Genomic DNA, 17,986 nt, shown 5'->3' with positions numbered 1-17,986 from the left:
TAAAAATAAACTTGAAAATAATTTGGTTTGTCACGGCTGTCGAAAGGATCGGACCAAAGTGCAGCGTGGTTGTAGTTCCACATTTTATTAAATCCGTGAAACTTTGCAATGCATAAATAACAAAATTGACAAAACAACAAACTGTGACGCAGAGAGAAACAAACACTACTCAAAATATAATAACCCACCAAAACCCAGGAAGAAAAACCCCTACTTAAATATGAGCTCCAATCAGAGGTAACGAGGACCAGCTGCCTCCAATTGGAGATCAACCCAAACAACCCCAACATAGAAATAGAACAACTAGAACTTAAACATAGAAATAGAAAACATAGAAAACCCCAAAACACCCCCCTGTCACGCCCTCTAATATAGAAAATGACATCTTACTAGGGTAAGGACGTGACAGTATGTAAAGTTTCTAACTAATTGTGTGATGGGCACTTTTTTTCAAATGACAAAATGATATCTATTTCACACATATTTTCCCAGGAGGGAGTCAGGTCAGGGCTTACAGCGCTGAACAATACACCCTATGACAGCTTCTGGTGTATTGATGGGGGTGTACACCTATAGTACTGCTTTGTGGCATTTCTCCAAGGCTCTGTTTTATACTGACACTATGAGTTTGTGTGGGTGTTGATACGGTTGTCTTTGTTCGATCACGCCATTGGACGTGATCACAAATAGAACTGACTTCTATTTTAGCACTTGGCAACGCCCGATGGCTAATTTGAGCGCGCCGAGCAGTGTGGGTGCAATAATTGAGTAATATAGATTTCTAAATGTATTTTGCAACGCTCACGCATTTCGACGCGAGCGGTGTAGTCAGCCTGTTACAACAATCCTTTGGGCAAAACTGAAAGAACAGACCAGACGCAATGGCTTCAAGTGATTCCTCTCATCAACACGAATTCAATGATGGAGCATCTATTAGCTACATGGTGACATTCAGCCATACATGTTTCAACCTGAATATAGCCAGCTAGACAGGCATCCACAGCTATGCAGGCCTCTCCAGCTAGACAGGCCTCCCCAACCAGACAGGCCTCCCCATCTAGACAGGCCTCCCCAGTTAGACAGGCCTCCCCAGCCAGCCAGGCCTCCCCAGCTAGACAGGCCTCCCCAACCAGACAGGCCTCCCCAGCTAGACAGTTCTCCCCAGCTAGACAGGCCTCCCCAGCTAGACAGGCCTCCCCAGCTAGACAGGCCTCCCCAGCCAGCCAGGCCTCCCCAGCTAGACAGGCCTCCCCAGCTAGACAGGCCTCCCCAACCAGACAGGCCTCCCCAGCCAGACAGGCCTCCCCAGCTAGACAGGCCTCCCCAGCTAGACAGGCCTCCCCAACCAGACAGGCCTCCCCAGCTAGACAGGCCTCCCCAACCAGACAGGCCTCCCCAGCTAGACAGGCCTCCCCAACCAGACAGGCCTCCCCATCTAGACAGGACTCCCCAGCTAGACAGGCCTCCCCAGCTAGACAGGCCTCCCCAGCTAGATTGGCCTCCCCAACCAGACAGGCCTCCCCAACCAGACAGGCCTCCCCAGCTAGACAGGCCTCCCCAGCTAGACAGGCCTCCCCATCTAGACAGGACTCCCCAGCTAGACAGGCCTCCCCAGCTAGACAGGCCTCCCCAGCTAGATTGGCCTCCCCAGCTAGATTGGCCTCCCCAACCAGACAGGCCTCCCCAACCAGACAGGCCTCCCCATCTAGACAGGCCTCCCCAGCTAGACAGGCCTCCCCAGCTACATAGGCCTCCCCAGCTACATAGGCCTCCCCAGCTAGACTGGCCTCCCCATCTAGACAGGCCTCCCCAGCTAGACAGGCCTCGCCAGCTAGACAGGCCTCCCCAACCAGACAGGCCTCCCCATCTAGACAGGCCTCCCCAGCTAGACAGGCCTCCCCAGCTAGACTGGCCTCCCCAACCAGACAGGCCTCCCCAGCTAGACAGGCCTCCCCAGCTAGACTGGCCTCCCCATCTAGACAGGCCTCCCCATCTAGACTGGCCTCCCCAGCTAGACAGGCCTCCCCAGCTAGACAGGCCTCCCCAACCAGACAGGCCTCCCCAGCCAGCCAGGCCTCCCCAGCTAGACAGGCCTCCCCAGCTAGACAGGCCTCCCCAGCTAGACAGGCCTCCCCAGCTAGACTGGCCTCCCCAGCTAGACAGGCCTCCCCAGCTAGACAGGCCTCCCCAGCTAGACTGGCCTCGCCATCTAGACAGGCCTCCCCAGCTAGACAGGCCTCCCCAACCAGACAGGCCTCCCCAGCCAGACAGGCCTCCCCAACCAGACAGGCCTCCCCAGCTAGACAGGCCTCCCCACCTAGACAGGCCTCCCCAGCTACATAGGCCTCCCCAGCTACACAGACCTCCCCAGCTAGACAGGCCTCCCCAGCTAGACAGGCCTCCCCAGCTAGACAGGCCTCCCCAACCAGACAGGCCTCCCCAGCTAGACAGGCCTCCCCAGCTAGACAGGCCTCCCCAGCTAGACAGGCCTCCCCAGCTACATAGGCCTCCCCAGCTAGACTGGCCTCCCCAGCTAGACAGGCCTCGCCAGCTAGACAGGCCTCCCCAGCTAGACAGGCCTCCCCAGCTTGACAGGCCTCCCCAGCTACATAGGCCTCCCCAGCTAGACTGGCCTCCCCAGCTAGACAGGCCTCCCCAGCTAGACTGGCCTCGCCAGCTAGACAGGCCTCCCCCAGCTAGACAGGCCTCCCCAGCTACACAGGCCTCCCCAGCTAGACTGGCCTCCCCAGCTAGACAGGCCTCCCCAGCTAGACAGGCCTCCCCAGCTAGACAGGCCTCCCCAGCTAGACAGGCCTCCCCAGCTACATAGGCCTCCCCAGCTAGACTGGCCTCGCCAGCTAGACAGGCCTCCCCAGCTAGACAGGCCTCCCCAGCTAGACAGTCCTCCCCAGCTAGACAGGCCTCCCCAGCTAGACAGGCCTCCCCAGCTAGACAGGCCTCCCCAACCAGACGTGAGTTTCCATCGGGCTGCTCAAGTCCGCAACAGGTTCCATGACCATCCCAGATTTACTATTCTCTATCTCCCACCATATTCCCCATTTTCTCAACCCCATTGAGGAGTTGTTTTCAGCACGGCGGAAGCGCTGTGATCGCAAACCCCATGAACGTGTGGCCCTTCTCCGGGCAATGGAGGAGGCCTGTCAGGGGTGGATGAGTCATGCTAGAAGATATTTCTCCCTGCTCTCTGGCCAAGAAGGATATCGACTGTGATGTTGATGAAAATCTGTGGCGGACCAAAACAGACATGACTGATTTTTGTTTTTCAATTGAGTCTTTTTTTCCTTCTTGACTTATGATGTTGATTTGACTGTATTTTGACAGTTTCTTTATCTATTCTGTTCAATTGATCTAACGTACAGTGCAGTAGTACAAAATAGGCATATTTTTCTTCATTTGAATATGCAAATTATATTTACTTGTATGTTTGCATTTTTACAGTTTGTGTGCTTACAGTATGGCTGTTTGACATCTATTGAGTCATATTGAAATATAAAACTTACATTTGTGCATTTGTGTTCCTGTCTTGTTTAAGTTACACACACAACAAAAATACAGTATAACAACAAAATCTTAGTCGTTAAACTGAAATAGTATTGTTTTGAATATGTCACATTAGCGTGATCTCGTTTGTCGCTAAGTTAGATTAATTTGATGTGTAGGTGTGTCTCATTTGTACGCAGTTTCATTTTGAGCAGAAGAGTACATGATTTTGATTGCTGTGTTTCATTTTGCCAGTGTAACTGCTAAACTGCTTGCTGACTGTAAACTGTAATGCAGGATTGCAGATTGACATCTGTGGGGTTTTTTGGGGGGGGAAATTACCAAACTGTTTTGGGATTTTTGTATTTATAGTTTAGAGAGCCTGAAATGTAGTTTCAGTGTGTTAACAACTGGTTAAAAACTGGAATCAGGCAGAAATCCTTTCCTTTAAAGTCTTTATTGCTTTTCAACAACGGTGATTTGTCTTGGTGTCGACCAAGAGTGTGTAACAACATCAACACACAGTAATCACGTCAGAAACCAAAGAAGATAGGAGATGCTGTCACTCAACCTACAAAGTACAGGATAGCGCTAGCCTACCAATGTATTTTACCAACAATGTCAACCTGAATACATATAGACTAGATAATGATGAATAAGATGGCTATGTTGAATACATTAATGATGGATATATAGATTACATTATGAATTAGGATACAGGAGTTACAGTATGTGAGAAAGATTAGCTGTTCACAATAATAATAATAATAATATTACCAAAGTTAGAAAGTAGAGGACAGCGCTACCAATGTATTTCATCACACTTGTTTGAGCAGGAACCCATTGAAGATCGTGTGGTTTTCAGAGTCCCACACGTGAGTGTTAGCCATTAGGCGTATGAAGATCTGGTCCCCCACCTCCAGCTGTAGAGTGACTGCATTAGCCCCGTTGTCAGCTCCATCGCCGCTAGATTTGTGATCAGAGGAAGTGACCATCCTCTGTCCATTCTTGAACAAGGAAATGTATTTAACCTCATTTCCTCCGGCATGGTAGAAGAAATTGAAGTAGTAGACCCCTGCGACAGGGGCAGCAAATACCCCTGTACTTGGATTGTAGGCACTGCCGATGTTAGTGATGACATTTTTGAAGATCAGGGTTGTGTCGTGGTGGATTGGCCCGATGTGCCCATTCCCGCCAAGGGCAGCCGAAAAGATCACCTTCATTCTCTCCTTATTTTTCAGTTCCTCAAGTTGATTCTCGTTAACTTTGAGCTGGGTTTCCATGACTCCCAGTTTTCCCACCGTGGTTCGCAGTTTCTCCTCCATGACACCAAAGTCTTTCAGCAGCTTGCACAAGTCAGGGTAGCATGAGCCTTCTGATGTCTGGCATTTTCTATCTTCACTTTCAGTCTTTTGATCTCTTCTTGAGCCGCAGACAGACAGCAGCAGCAGCAGCAGCACAGGGAAACCAACAGAAACACAGCAGGATTCATTTCTCTCCGTATTCAGGAATCTGTGTCGATTCTGGAGTTTGATCTGCCTCTTTTTATATACAGCTACGATGTAGATCCTGTTTCAGACACTCCTTGTGTACATTCCATTTATTTCGCAATTCGTGTTGCGAAATGTGATAATTTTTTTTGGAACAGTGGTTCGTCTCCAGCACATGGAGTAGTCAATCGCCTAAGTAAGAGAACAATAAACCTTATTTAACATTTAACCTGTCTTCTCTTGAGATTAAAATATTTTGTTGCCAAATATGAATTTCCACAATTATGTTTGTTCTTCAAATGATGTATTTTATTAAAACAGAAAAATGCCTTAAAAATAAACTTGAAAATAATTTGTGTTTGTCACGGCTGTCGAAAGGATCGGACCAAAGTGCAGCGTGGTTGTAGTTCCACATTTTATTAAATCCGTGAAACTTTGCAATGCATAAATAACAAAATTGACAAAACAACAAACTGTGACGCAGAGAGAAACAAACACTACTCAAAATATAATAACCCACCAAAACCCAGGAAGAAAAACCCCCTACTTAAATATGAGCTCCAATCAGAGGTAACGAGGACCAGCTGCCTCCAATTGGAGATCAACCCAAACAACCCCAACATAGAAATAGAACAACTAGAACTTAAACATAGAAATAGAAAACATAGAAAACCCCAAAACACCCCCTGTCACGCCCTCTAATATAGAAAATGACATCTTACTAGGGTAAGGACGTACAGTATGTAAAGTTTCTAACTAATTGTGTGATGGGCACTTTTTTCAAATGACAAAATGATATCTATTTCACACATATTTTCCCAGGAGGGAGTCAGGTCAGGGCTTACAGCGCTGAACAATACACCCTATGACAGCTTCTGGTGTATTGATGGGGGTGTACACCTATAGTACTGCTTTGTGGCATTTCTCCAAGGCTCTGTTTTATACTGACACTATGAGTTTGTGTGGGTGTTGATACGGTTGTCTTTGTTCGATCACGCCATTGGACGTGATCACAAATAGAACTGACTTCTATTTTAGCACTTGGCAACGCCGATGGCTAATTTGATGCGCGCGAGCAGTGTGGGTGCAATAATTGAGTAATATAGATTTCTAAATGTATTTTGCAACGCTCACGCATTTCGACGCCGAGCGGTGTAGTCAGCCTGTTACAACAATCCTTTGGGCAAAACTGAAAGAACAGACCAGACGCAATGGCTTCAAGTGATTCCTCTCATCAACACGAATTCAATGATGGAGCATCTATTAGCTACATGGTGACATTCAGCCATACATGTTTCAACCTGAATATAGCCAGCTAGACAGGCATCCACAGCTATGCAGGCCTCTCCAGCTAGACAGGCCTCTCCAGCTAGACAGGCCTCCCCAGCTAGACAGGCCTCCCCAGCTAGACAGGCCTCCCCAGCTATGCAGGCCTCTCCAGCTAGACAGGCCTCTCCAGCTAGACAGGCCTCCACAGCTATACAGGCCTCTCCAGCTAGACAGGCCTCTCCAGCTAGACAGGCCTCCCCAGCTAGACAGGCCTCCCCAGCTAGACAGGCCTCCCCAGCTAGACAGGCCTCCACAGCTATACAGGCCTCCCCAGCTAGACAGGCCTCCCCAGCTAGACAGACCTCCCCAGCTAGACAGGCCTCCACAGCTATACAGGCCTCCCCAGCTAGACAGGCCTCCCCAGCTAGACAGGCCTCTCCAGCTAGACAGGCCTCCCCAGCTATACAGGCCTCTCCAGCTAGACAGGCCTCTCCAGCTAGACAGGCCTCCCCAGCTAGACAGGCCTCCCCAGCTAGACAGGCCTCCCCAGCTAGACAGGCCTCCCCAGCTATTTTTATGTATTTTTATTTCACCTTTATTTAACCAGGTAGGCCAGTTGAGAACAAGTTCTCATCTACAACTGCGACCTGGTCAAGATAAAGCAAAGCAGTGTGACACAAACAACACACATGGGATAAACAAACGTACAGTCAATAACACAATAGAAAGGTCTATATACAGTGCGTGCAAATCTAGTAAGATTAGGGTGGTAAGGCAATTAATAAGCCATAGTGGCGAAGTAATTACAATTTAGCAATTAAACACTGGAGTGAAAGATGTGCAGAAGATGAATGTGCAAGTAGAGATACTGGGGTGCCAAGGGGGGGAAAAAAATAACAACATGGGGTTGAGGTAGTTGGATGGGCTATTTACAGATGGTTGTACAGGTGCAACGATCGGTAAGCTGCTCTAACAGCTGATGCTTATAACTTATGGGTAAAGGTAACTTCCCACCTGGCCAACATCCGGGGAAATTGCAGAGAGCGAAATTCAAACTACAGAATTATAAATATTTAACTTTCATAAAATCACAAGTGTAATACGTCAAAAATAAAGCTTAACTTCTTGTTAATCCAGCCACTGTGTCATATTTCAAAAAGGTTTTACGGTGAAAGCACACCATGCGATTATCTGAGGACAGCGCCCCGCATACAAAAGCATGAAAAACATATTTCAACCAGGCAGGTGTGCCACGAAAGTCAGGAATAGCGATATAATAAATGCCTTATCTTTGATGATCTTCTTCTGTTGGCACTCCAAAAGGTCCCAGATGCATCACAAATGGTCCTTTTGTTCGATAATGTCCTTCTTTATATCCATAAAAACTCAGTTTAGCTGGCACGCTTCAGTCAATAATCCACCCAGTTTCCCTCCATCAAAAGGCATTACATTTACATTTAAGTCATTTAGCAGACGCTCTTATCCAGAGCGACTTACAAATTGGTGCATTCACCTTATGATATCCAGTGGAACAACCACTTTACAATAGTACATCTAAATCTTTTAAGGGGGGGGTTAGAAGGATTACTTTATCCTATCCCAGGTATTCCTTAAAGAGGTGGGGTTTCAGGTGTCTCCGGAAGGTGGTGATTGACTCCGCTGTCCTGGCGTCGTGAGGGAGCTTGTTCCACCATTGGGGTGCCAGAGCAGCGAACAGTTTTGACTGGGCTGAGCGGGAACTGTGCTTCCTCAGAGGTAGGGAGGCGAGCAGGCCAGAGGTGGATGAACGCAGTGCCCTTGTTTGAGTGTAGGGCCTGATCAGAGCCTGAAGGTACGGAGGTGCCGTTCCCCTCACAGCTCCGTAGGCAAGCACCAAGCACCAGCATACAAAATGAATCCCAAATATTACTAATAAACTTTTCCAAACAAGTCAAACAACATTTAAAATCAAACCTTAGGTACCCTAATACGTAAATAAATGATAACATTTAAGACTGAGAATCGTTATTGTCTTTACTGGAGAAAAATACCCCTACCTACAGTATACTGCTGTTACTGTCTATTATCTATCCTTTACCCCTACCTACAGTATACTGCTGTTACTGTCTATTACCTATCCTTTACCCCTACCTACAGTATACTGCTGTTACTGTCTATTACCTATCCTTTACCCCTACCTACAGTATACTGTCTATTATCTATCCTTTACCCCTACCTATAGTATACTGTCTATTATCTATCCTGTACCCCTACCTACAGTATACTGCTGCTACTCTCTATTATCTATCATTTACCCCTACCTACAGTATACTGCTGTTACTGTCTATTATCTATCCTTTACCCCTACCTACAGTATACTGCTGTTACTGTCTATTATCTATCCTTTACCCCTACCTACAGTCTATTATATATCCTGTTGTCTGGTCCCTTTACCCCTTGACATGGTGCAGCAGCAGATAGGGTTTTAAGGTAGTGGAATGTGGTAGTGGGTTTTTAATGAGTGAAAGGGTGTTTTAGATTTTTTTTTTTATATAGTTATATTTTTTGGTAGTTTTCCCCCTCTTTTGTATCACAAAGTATTATATATTTATATTCTAGTCCAGCTGGAGGCGATCATGGACCGTATTGGATGCCAAGCGCCGTTAAACTCCAAAGAAGAAGAAGAGCAACTCAGGGTGCTTCTAAAAACTTTTGGATACGCGTCAGTATCTGAAGTGAAATTGGTCAAGCCGTGAGATCTTGTGGACCAGAACCTCATCAGTGATTATACTAAATCATGTAAAAAAAATGGCGGAGCTACAAATGCTTTTGGAAGAAATAATTCCTCCAGCAGGTCGGAGAGCGTTACTGGATAGTTTTATCAATCTCGAAAGAGTTGCGGAATACTGCGAAAGCAACTGTGTGCAGGTAAAAAAAATAATAATAATATGATTTATCAGAACAACTGTCGGTTATGTGCGCTGCTTCAAAACTCAGCGAATGGCAAACTACCCGGTTTACCGGAGACAGCCGCACTGTTTAGACCAGGCTCGTTTACCACACCAGCCTGCTTGTTTGTTCTGTTCATGTATTTTATATATATATATATATATATATATATATATATATATATAAGACTACTCTTGGCTAATAATTGCCGTATGTTAGTTAGGTGTGCTACCGATAACGTGTGTATGTCAGCATTGCTTCCACGTTGGCGTGGGTAGCGAGTCCAATACAAAGTATTTGTGAATGGACCGTGTTGGCATGGTAGTTGATACCAGCAGTGGGTTTGACCTCTCCACTGATAGATAACAGTAACCAGATCATTTCCGCCAGAGCTTTATTAATCACGTCTAGTTAGTTTAATTCTGTTGTCCGCCTTTGCGAGATATTTGGCCGCAGAATAAAGTAAAATCGGGCGATGTATGATCAAATCTGTCATGTTATATTACACAGTCTATGGACATTCCTCTCGCATTATACACACACACACACACACACGGATGATCTCAGTTGCAGACTCCTCTCGTCCTCTCTCCTCTTAATTCAATCCAAAGGGCTTTATCGGCATGGGAAACGTGTTACATAACAAAAGTGAAAAGACGAAACATCAACAAAAAAACGATTTGCATTTAACAGTAAATATTGCGCTCAAAAATGTTAAAAAATTAAATAAATTATAGACATTTCAAGTGTTATCAGCTATGTGTTTTAGCAATGTGCAAATAGTCGTAGTAGGAATAGTACTGGAAGATAAATAAACAGATACATATTTGTGGTATATACAATGTTGTTTATGCTCCACTGGTTGCCCTGTTTTCATGGTAACGGGCCATAAATCTTGCTGCTGTGACGGCACACTGCGGTATTTCACCTAACAGATATGGGACTTTATCAATGTTTGATTTGTGTTCAAATTCATTGTAGGTCTGTGGGAAATATGTGTCTCTAATATGGTCATACATTTGGCAGGAGGTTAGGAAGTACAGCTCAGTTTCCACCTCATTTTGTGGGCAGTGTTGCACATAGCCTGTCTTCTCTTGAGAGCCAGGTCTGCCTACAGCGGCCTTTCTCAATAGCAAGACTATGCTCACTGAGTCTGTACATAGTCAAAGCTTTCCTTCAGTTTTGGTTCAGTCACAGTGGTCAGGTATTCTGCCGCTGTGTCCTCTCTGTTTTTCTGGCCAGATACCGTTACAATTTGCTCTGTTTTTTTTGGTTGATTCTTTCCAGTGTCAAGTAGTTTTTACTTTTTAATAATTTGTTTGGGTCTAATTGTGTTGCTGTCCTGGGGCTCTGTGGGGTCTGTTTATGAACAGAGCCCCAGAACCAGCTAGCCGAGGGGACTCTTCCTTAGGTTCATCTCTCTGTAGGTGATGGCTTCGTTATGGAAGGTTTATGAACAGAGCCCCAGAACCAGCTGGCCGAGGGGACTCTTCTCCAGGTTCGTCTCTGAGTAGTTGAGGGCTCAGTGGTGGAATGTTGGAATCGATTCCTTTTTAGGTGGTTGTAGAATTTAACGGCTCTGTAGTGGATACAGTTCTAATTCTGCATGGATGGTTTGGGGGTTTTGTGTTGTATACAAAGCATTTATATATTTTTTTATTTAACCTTTTTTTAACTAGGCAAGTCCATTAAGAACAAATTCTTATTTACAATGACGGCCTTCACCGGCCAAACCCGGACGACGCTGGGCCAATTGTGCGCCGCCCTATGGGGACTCCCAATCACGGCCGGTTGTGATACAGCCTGGAATCGAACCAGGGTGTCTGTAGTGACGCCTCTAGCACTGAGATGCAGTGCCTTAGACCGCTGCGCCACTCGGGAGACCAAGTGTATTTTTGCAGAATTCTGCATGCAGAGTCTCAATTGGGTGTTTTGTCTCATTTTATGAATTCTTGGTTGGTGAGCGGACCCCAGACCTCACAACAGTTGTGTCTTTACTATGGATTAAGTGGTGATATGACATGCTATTTTATCAAATCAATTCTCTGTAATTAATATTACCTGATTTAAACTAATCATGTAAATGTAATTAACTAGAAAGTCGGGGCACCACGGAAGAATGTTTATAGAGCTGTTCTCTTCCGAATAAACTCTTAAAGACCTAGTAATCTTTTATATCAATAGCAGTCAATATTTAATCGTCACCTTATTCAGTCTCATCTGAACATCGTAGAATTCTTGGTTATCTTCACAAACCCTGGCTAACAAGTTGAATCAAGCAATACAAAATTTGGTTTAATTATTTATTTACTAAATACCTAAATAATCACACAGAATTACATCTACACAGGATGGATCATACATTGATGACTAATTATGTCATAAAGGAAAAAGTCCCTAGTGGATGACACCGATATGGCGACTGGTTACACAAAGAAAAGGGGGGGTTGGGTTTGAATGAAAGAGCGGGAAGACTGAGGAACAAAATGATTGGGTCTCTATCGGACCTTATGAAGCTATGCTATCATCGTAAATACAGAATCTTATGCGTTCTAAATAACCGCCCATTTAGAAAAGGAAAATGCAAGAAATATATTTACTCTGAGCTGCGCTTCGATAGAACGGTCGAAGATGGAAGGCTGGGTTGCCCAGCAGAGATCTCCCTTGTCCTTTGAAGAATATTTCTGGGAGGATACGTTGTTGTCTTGTGGTAGAACAGATACGTTGTAGTACTGTCGTCTTGTGGTAGAACGGATACGTTGTAGTACTGTCGTCGTGTGATAGAACGGATACATTGTAGTACTGTCGTCGTGTGATAGAACGGATACATTGTAGTACTGTCGTCGTGTGATAGAACGGATACGTTGTAGTACTGTCGTCGTGTGATAGAACGGATACGTTTGTAGTACCCTGTCTTTCTGAAGAGATTGTCCGTCCTTTCCTAGGCCGCGCACGTTTACAGCTGCTGCTGATAACTCGACGTCTAGGATGTATCACTTCTTTAGTGAATAAGAGTTCAAAGTTCATACCGAGTTGCCATACTATAAGTTAATGCCATATTCTGGCTGGTATAGTAGAAATTCATCCTTCCGGCGTGGCGATCGTCACCTCCACGTTGACATTTTCCCTTCTAAACGTATGTACAGCAGTCCTCACGTCAATGGGAACACAATGTTGGTTGGCTTAGTTCGCCGTGAATTGGATCACGGGGGTTCTTACAGAAATGGAGAAAAGGCCTATTCATGTGGGCATGGCCACTGATGGTGCATATTTCCCTTATGAAAACTATTCTCTCATTTAAAAAAAAAATAAACTAAAATTACATTTTAATCATTTCACAAATAGTTTCATATTTAAACTTTTTTTTTTTTTAAATTGCACAACAATTCCATGTGAATCTGATAACTAGAATGTGTCGATTTTCCACAGATACTCCCAATTTCTAAGTCGCTCTGGATAAGAGCGTCTGCTAAATGACTTAAATGTAAAAGCTTTCTTGAAATCAACAAAACATGAAGACTTTGCTTTTGTTTGTTTTTCTATAAAGGTGTTTTTTTCTATAAAGGTGTTTTTTTCTATAAAGGTGTTTTTTTTCTATAAAGGTGTTTTTTTTCTATAAAGGTGTGCAGATTGTATACGTGGTTTATCGTACGTTATTTTCGTAAGAATTACATTTGACATTTGCTCAGGACGTTGTTTTTCACTGAGGAAATGTCGGAGTCTGATGATACTGCAGAGGATTTCTCTGAAATTGCTGTTGATGCAGATTCCACTGTAATAATTATTATTAGGGCCAAATTTCTCAAAACCCATTGGCTGAGAAAGCCAAAAGGTCCCTCCCCTTCTGACCTTCTCCTCCAGTGGGTTTTGAGAAGGAGGTGAGGAGAGAGTTCACCAGGAATATGCGATTGAGATTCTACTAGGAGCATCAATCAAATTAGTTTTATATTGGATTTTCCTCCACCTGATTCAGAATATATAATTGTCATAGTCATGACACACTGCTAAGAGACTCCATGAGTAAGCCTGCCACTCGCCGTTATGCTGCAATCCTGCAATGATGGCACAGTCTGGTAGACTTTAGCCTAGTTTGGGCTGATAACTGAAAGAGGCAGTCTGGTAGACTTTAGCCTAGTTTGGGCTGATAGCTGAAAGAGGCAGTCTGGTAGACTTTAGCCTAGTTTGGGCTGATAGCTGAAAGAGGCAGTCTGGTAGACTTTAGCCTAGTTTGGGCTGATAGCTGAAAAACACAGTCTGGTAGACTTTAGCCTAGTTTGGGCTGATAACTGAAAGGGACTTTAGCCTAGTTTGGGCTGATAACTGAAAGGGACTTTAGCCTAGTTTGGGCTGATAACTGAAAGGGACTTTAGCCTAGTTTGGGCTGATAACTGAAAGGGACTTTAGCCTCGTTTGGGCTGATAGCTGAAAGAGGCAGTCTGGTAGACTTTAGCCTAGTTTGGGCTGATAGCTGAAAGAGGCAGTCTGGTAGACTTTAGCCTAGTTTGTGATTCTCTATCTGTCCTAACCCCCCAGCAGTCTAAACTGACCGCTTTAAGTTTGTCTGCGTCCCAATCGTCACCCTATTCCCATAGTACGGTTGTCAAAAGCAGTGCTGTATAACAGGAATAGGGAGTAATTTGGGAGCAAACCCTTTCCAGACCCACCCAACTCCCTCTTAAATATTTAGGCTGCAGGCTTTTAAACCTCAGCCTTTCGACGGTTGGATGTATTTTTTTTTAATACACAGCGGTGGTTTAAGAATATAGGATAGCGTTGTATTCGTTTTGTTCCTGATAACAGACACCTTGACTTTTCCCAATGTTGTTACGTTACAGCCTTATTCTAACATAAATAAAAAATAAATTCTTCTTCAAATTTATAAAACAAAAAACAGGATAACATTTACTTAAGTATTCAGACCCTTTACTCAGTACTTTGTTGAAGCACCTTTGGCAGCGATTACAGCCTCCAGTCTTCTTGGGTATGACGCTACAAGCTTGGCACACCTGTATTTGGGGAGTTTCTCCCATTCTTCTCTGCAGATCCTCTCAAACTCTGTCAGGTTGGATGGGGAGCGTCGACGCACAGCTAATTTCGAACATCTCTGGAGAGACCTGATCGGGTTCAAGTCCGGGTTCTGGCTGGGCCACTCAAGGACATTCAGACTTGTTCCCAAGCCACTACTGTGTTGTCTACTGTAGTGAGTCGAGTCAATGGTCACTGGAGAAAAGTGCCCCCCCTCCACTCTAACCACTAGGCTACCTGCCCCCCCTACACTCTAACCACTAGGCTACCTGCCGCCCCTACACTCTAACCAATAGACTACCTGCCGCCCCTCTACACTCTAACCACTAGACTACCTACCGCCTCTACACTCTAACCACTAGGCTACCTGCCTCCCCTCCACTCTAACCACTAGGCTACCTGCCTCCCCTACACTCTAACCACTAGGCTACCTGCCGCCTCTACACTCTAACCACTAGGCTACCTGCCCCCCCTACACTCTAACCACTAGGCTACCTACCGCCCCTCCACTCTAACCACTAGGCTACCTGCCTCCCCTCCACTCTAACCACTAGGCTACCTGCCTCCCCTCCACTCTAACCACTAGGCTACCTGCCTCTCTAACCACTAGGCTACCTGCCTCCCCTCCACTCTAACCACTAGGCTACCTACCGCCCCTACACTCTAACCACTAGGCTACCTACCGCCCCTACACTCTAACCACTAGGCTACCTGCCTCCTCTACACTCTAACCACTAGGCTACCTGCCTCCCCTCCACTCTAACCAATAGGCTACCTACCGCCCCTCCACTCTAACCACTAGGCTACCTGCCACCCCTACACTCTAACCACTAGGCTACCTGCCTCCTCTACACTCTAACCACTAGGCTACCTGCCGCCCCTACACTCTAACCACTAGGCTACCTGCCTCCCCTACACTCTAACCACTAGGCTACCTGCCGCCCCTACACTCTAACCACTAGGCTACCTGCCCCCCTACACTCTAACCACTAGGCTACCTGCCCCCTCTACACTCTAACCACTAGGCTACCTGCCCCCCTACACTCTAACCACTAGGCTACCTGCCCCCCTCCACTCTAACCACTAGGCTACCTGCCTCCCTCCACTCTAACCACTAGGCTACCTGCCTCCCCTCCACTCTAACCACTAGGCTACCTGCCTCCCTCCACTCTAACCACTAGGCTACCTGCCTCCCCTCCACTCTAACCACTAGGCTACCTGCCTCCCCTCCACTCTAACCACTAGGCTACCTGCCTCCCCTCCACTCTAACCACTAGGCTACCTGCCTCCCCTCCACTCTAACCACTAGGCTACCTGCCTCCCCTCCACTCTAACCACTAGGCTACCTGCCGCCCCTACACTCTAACCACTAGGCTACCTGCCGCCCCTACACTCTAACCACTAGGCTACCTGCCGCCCCTACACTCTAACCACTAGACTATCTGCCGCCCCTCCACTCTAACCACTAGGCTACCTGCCACCCCTACACTCTAACCACTAGGCTACCTGCCACCCCTACACTCTAACCACTAGGATACCTACCGCCCCCTCTCCATTCTAACCACTAGGCTACCTGCCTCCCCTCCACTCTAACCACTAGGCTACCTGCCTCTCTAACCACTAGGCTACCTGCCTCCCCTCCACTCTAACCACTAGGCTACCTACCGCCCCCTACACTCTAACCACTAGGCTACCTGCCTCCCCTCCACTCTAACCACTAGGCTACCTACCGCCCCCTACGCTCTAACCACTAGGCTACCTGCCCCCCTCCACTCTAACCACTAGGCTACCTGCCCCCCTCCACTCTAACCACTAGGCTACCTACCGCCCCTCCACTCTAACCACTAGGCTACCTACCGCCCCTCCACTCTAACCACTAGGCTACCTGCCACCCCTACACTCTAACCACTAGGCTACCTGCCGCCCCTACACTCTAACCACTAGGCTACCTGCCTCCCCTACACTCTAACCACTAGGCTACCTGCCGCCCCTACACTCTAACCACTAGGCTACCTGCCCCCTCTACACTCTAACCACTAGGCTACCTGCTCCTCTACACTCTAACCACTAGGCTACCTGCCCCCCTACACTAACCACTAGGCTACCTGCCCCCCTACACTCTAACCACTAGGCTACCTGCCCCCCTACACTCTAACCACTAGGCTACCTGCCGTCCCTCCACTCTAACCACTAGGCTACCTGCCGTCCCTCCACTCTAACCACTAGGCTACCTGCCTCCCCTACACTCTAACCACTAGGCTACCTGCCTCCTCTACACTCTAACCACTAGGCTACCTGCCCCCCTACACTCTAACCACTAGGCTACCTGCCCCCTACACTCTAACCACTAGGCTACCTGCCTCCCCTACACTCTAACCACTAGGCTACCTGCCTCCCTACACTCTAACCACTAGACTACCTGCCGCCCCTCCACTCTAACCACTAGGGTACCTGCCGCCCCTCCACTCTAACCACTAGGCTACCTGCCGCCCCTCCACTCTAACCACTAGGCTACCTGTCGCCTCTACACTCTAACCACTAGGCTACCTGCCGCCCCTCCACTCTAACCACTAGGCTACCTGTCGCCTCTACACTCTAACCACTAGGGTACCTGCCGCCCCTCCACTCTAACCACTAGACTACCTGCCGCCCCTACACTCTAACCACTAGGCTACCTGCCGCCCCTACACTCTAACCACTAGGCTACCTGCCGCCTCTACACTCTAACCACTAGGCTACCTGCCTCCCCTACACTCTAACCACTAGGCTACCTGCCACCCCTCCACTCTAACCACTAGGCTACCTGCCGCCCCTACACTCTAACCACTAGGCTACCTGCCACCCCTCCACTCTAACCACTAGGCTACCTGCCGCCCCTCCACTCTAACCACTAGGCTACCTGCCTCCTCTACACTCTAACCACTAGGCTACCTGCCTCCCCTCCACTCTAACCACTAGGCTACCTGCCACCTCTAACCACTAGGCTACCTGCCTCCCCTACACTCTAACCACTAGGCTACCTGCCTCTACACTCTAACCACTAGGCTACCTGCCTCCCCTACACTCTAACCACTAGGCTACCTGCCCCCCCTCCACTCTAACCACTAGGCTACCTGCCTCCTCTACACTCTAACCACTAGGCTACCTGCCTCCTCTACACTCTAACCACTAGGCTACCTGCCGCCCCTACACTCTAACCACTAGGCTACCTGCCACCCCTCCACTCTAACCACTAGGCTACCTGCCCCCCCTCCACTCTAACCACTAGGCTACCTGCCACCTCTAACCACTAGGCTACCTGTCTCCTCTACACTCTAACCACTAGGCTACCTGCCGCCCCTCCACTCTAACCACTAGGCTACCTGCCTCCCCTACACTCTAACCACTAGGCTACCTGCCTCCCCTACACTCTAACCACTAGGCTACCTGTCGCCTCTACACTCTAACCACTAGGCTACCTGCCCCCCCTCCACTCTAACCACTAGGCTACCTGCCTCCCCTCCACTCTAACCACTAGGCTACCTGCCTCCCCTCCACTCTAACCACTAGGCTACCTGCCTCCCCTCCACTCTAACCACTAGGCTACCTGCCACCTCTAACCACTAGGCTACCTGCCTCCTCTACACTCTAACCACTAGGCTACCTGCCGCCCCTCCACTCTAACCACTAGACTACCTGCCTCCCCTCCACTCTAACCACTAGGCTACCTGCCTCCCCTACACTCTAACCACTAGGCTACCTGCCTCCCCTAAACTCTAACCACTAGGCTACCT

The 17,986-nt window shown here is 47.5% G+C and overlaps 1 protein-coding gene across 1 annotated transcript; it reads right to left on the bottom strand.

Annotated features, from left to right (window-relative positions):
• Nucleotides 1-3,950: 3,950 nt before the first annotated feature.
• c1ql4 (Complement C1q-like protein 4) lies at nt 3,951-5,086 on the bottom strand. The gene is given in 2 exon segments (NM_001146610.1): nt 3,951-4,911; nt 4,914-5,086. Coding segments are annotated over 2 exon segments (672 nt in total). The 5' UTR covers nt 4,994-5,086; the 3' UTR covers nt 3,951-4,319.
• Between the last annotated feature and the right edge of the window lie 12,900 nt (nt 5,087-17,986).

The sequence above is a fragment of the Salmo salar genome, unplaced genomic scaffold (assembly GCF_905237065.1).
Source record: "Salmo salar unplaced genomic scaffold, Ssal_v3.1, whole genome shotgun sequence".
NCBI lineage: Eukaryota > Metazoa > Chordata > Actinopteri > Salmoniformes > Salmonidae > Salmo > Salmo salar.
This window is presented reverse-complemented; position numbering and strand designations above follow the sequence as displayed.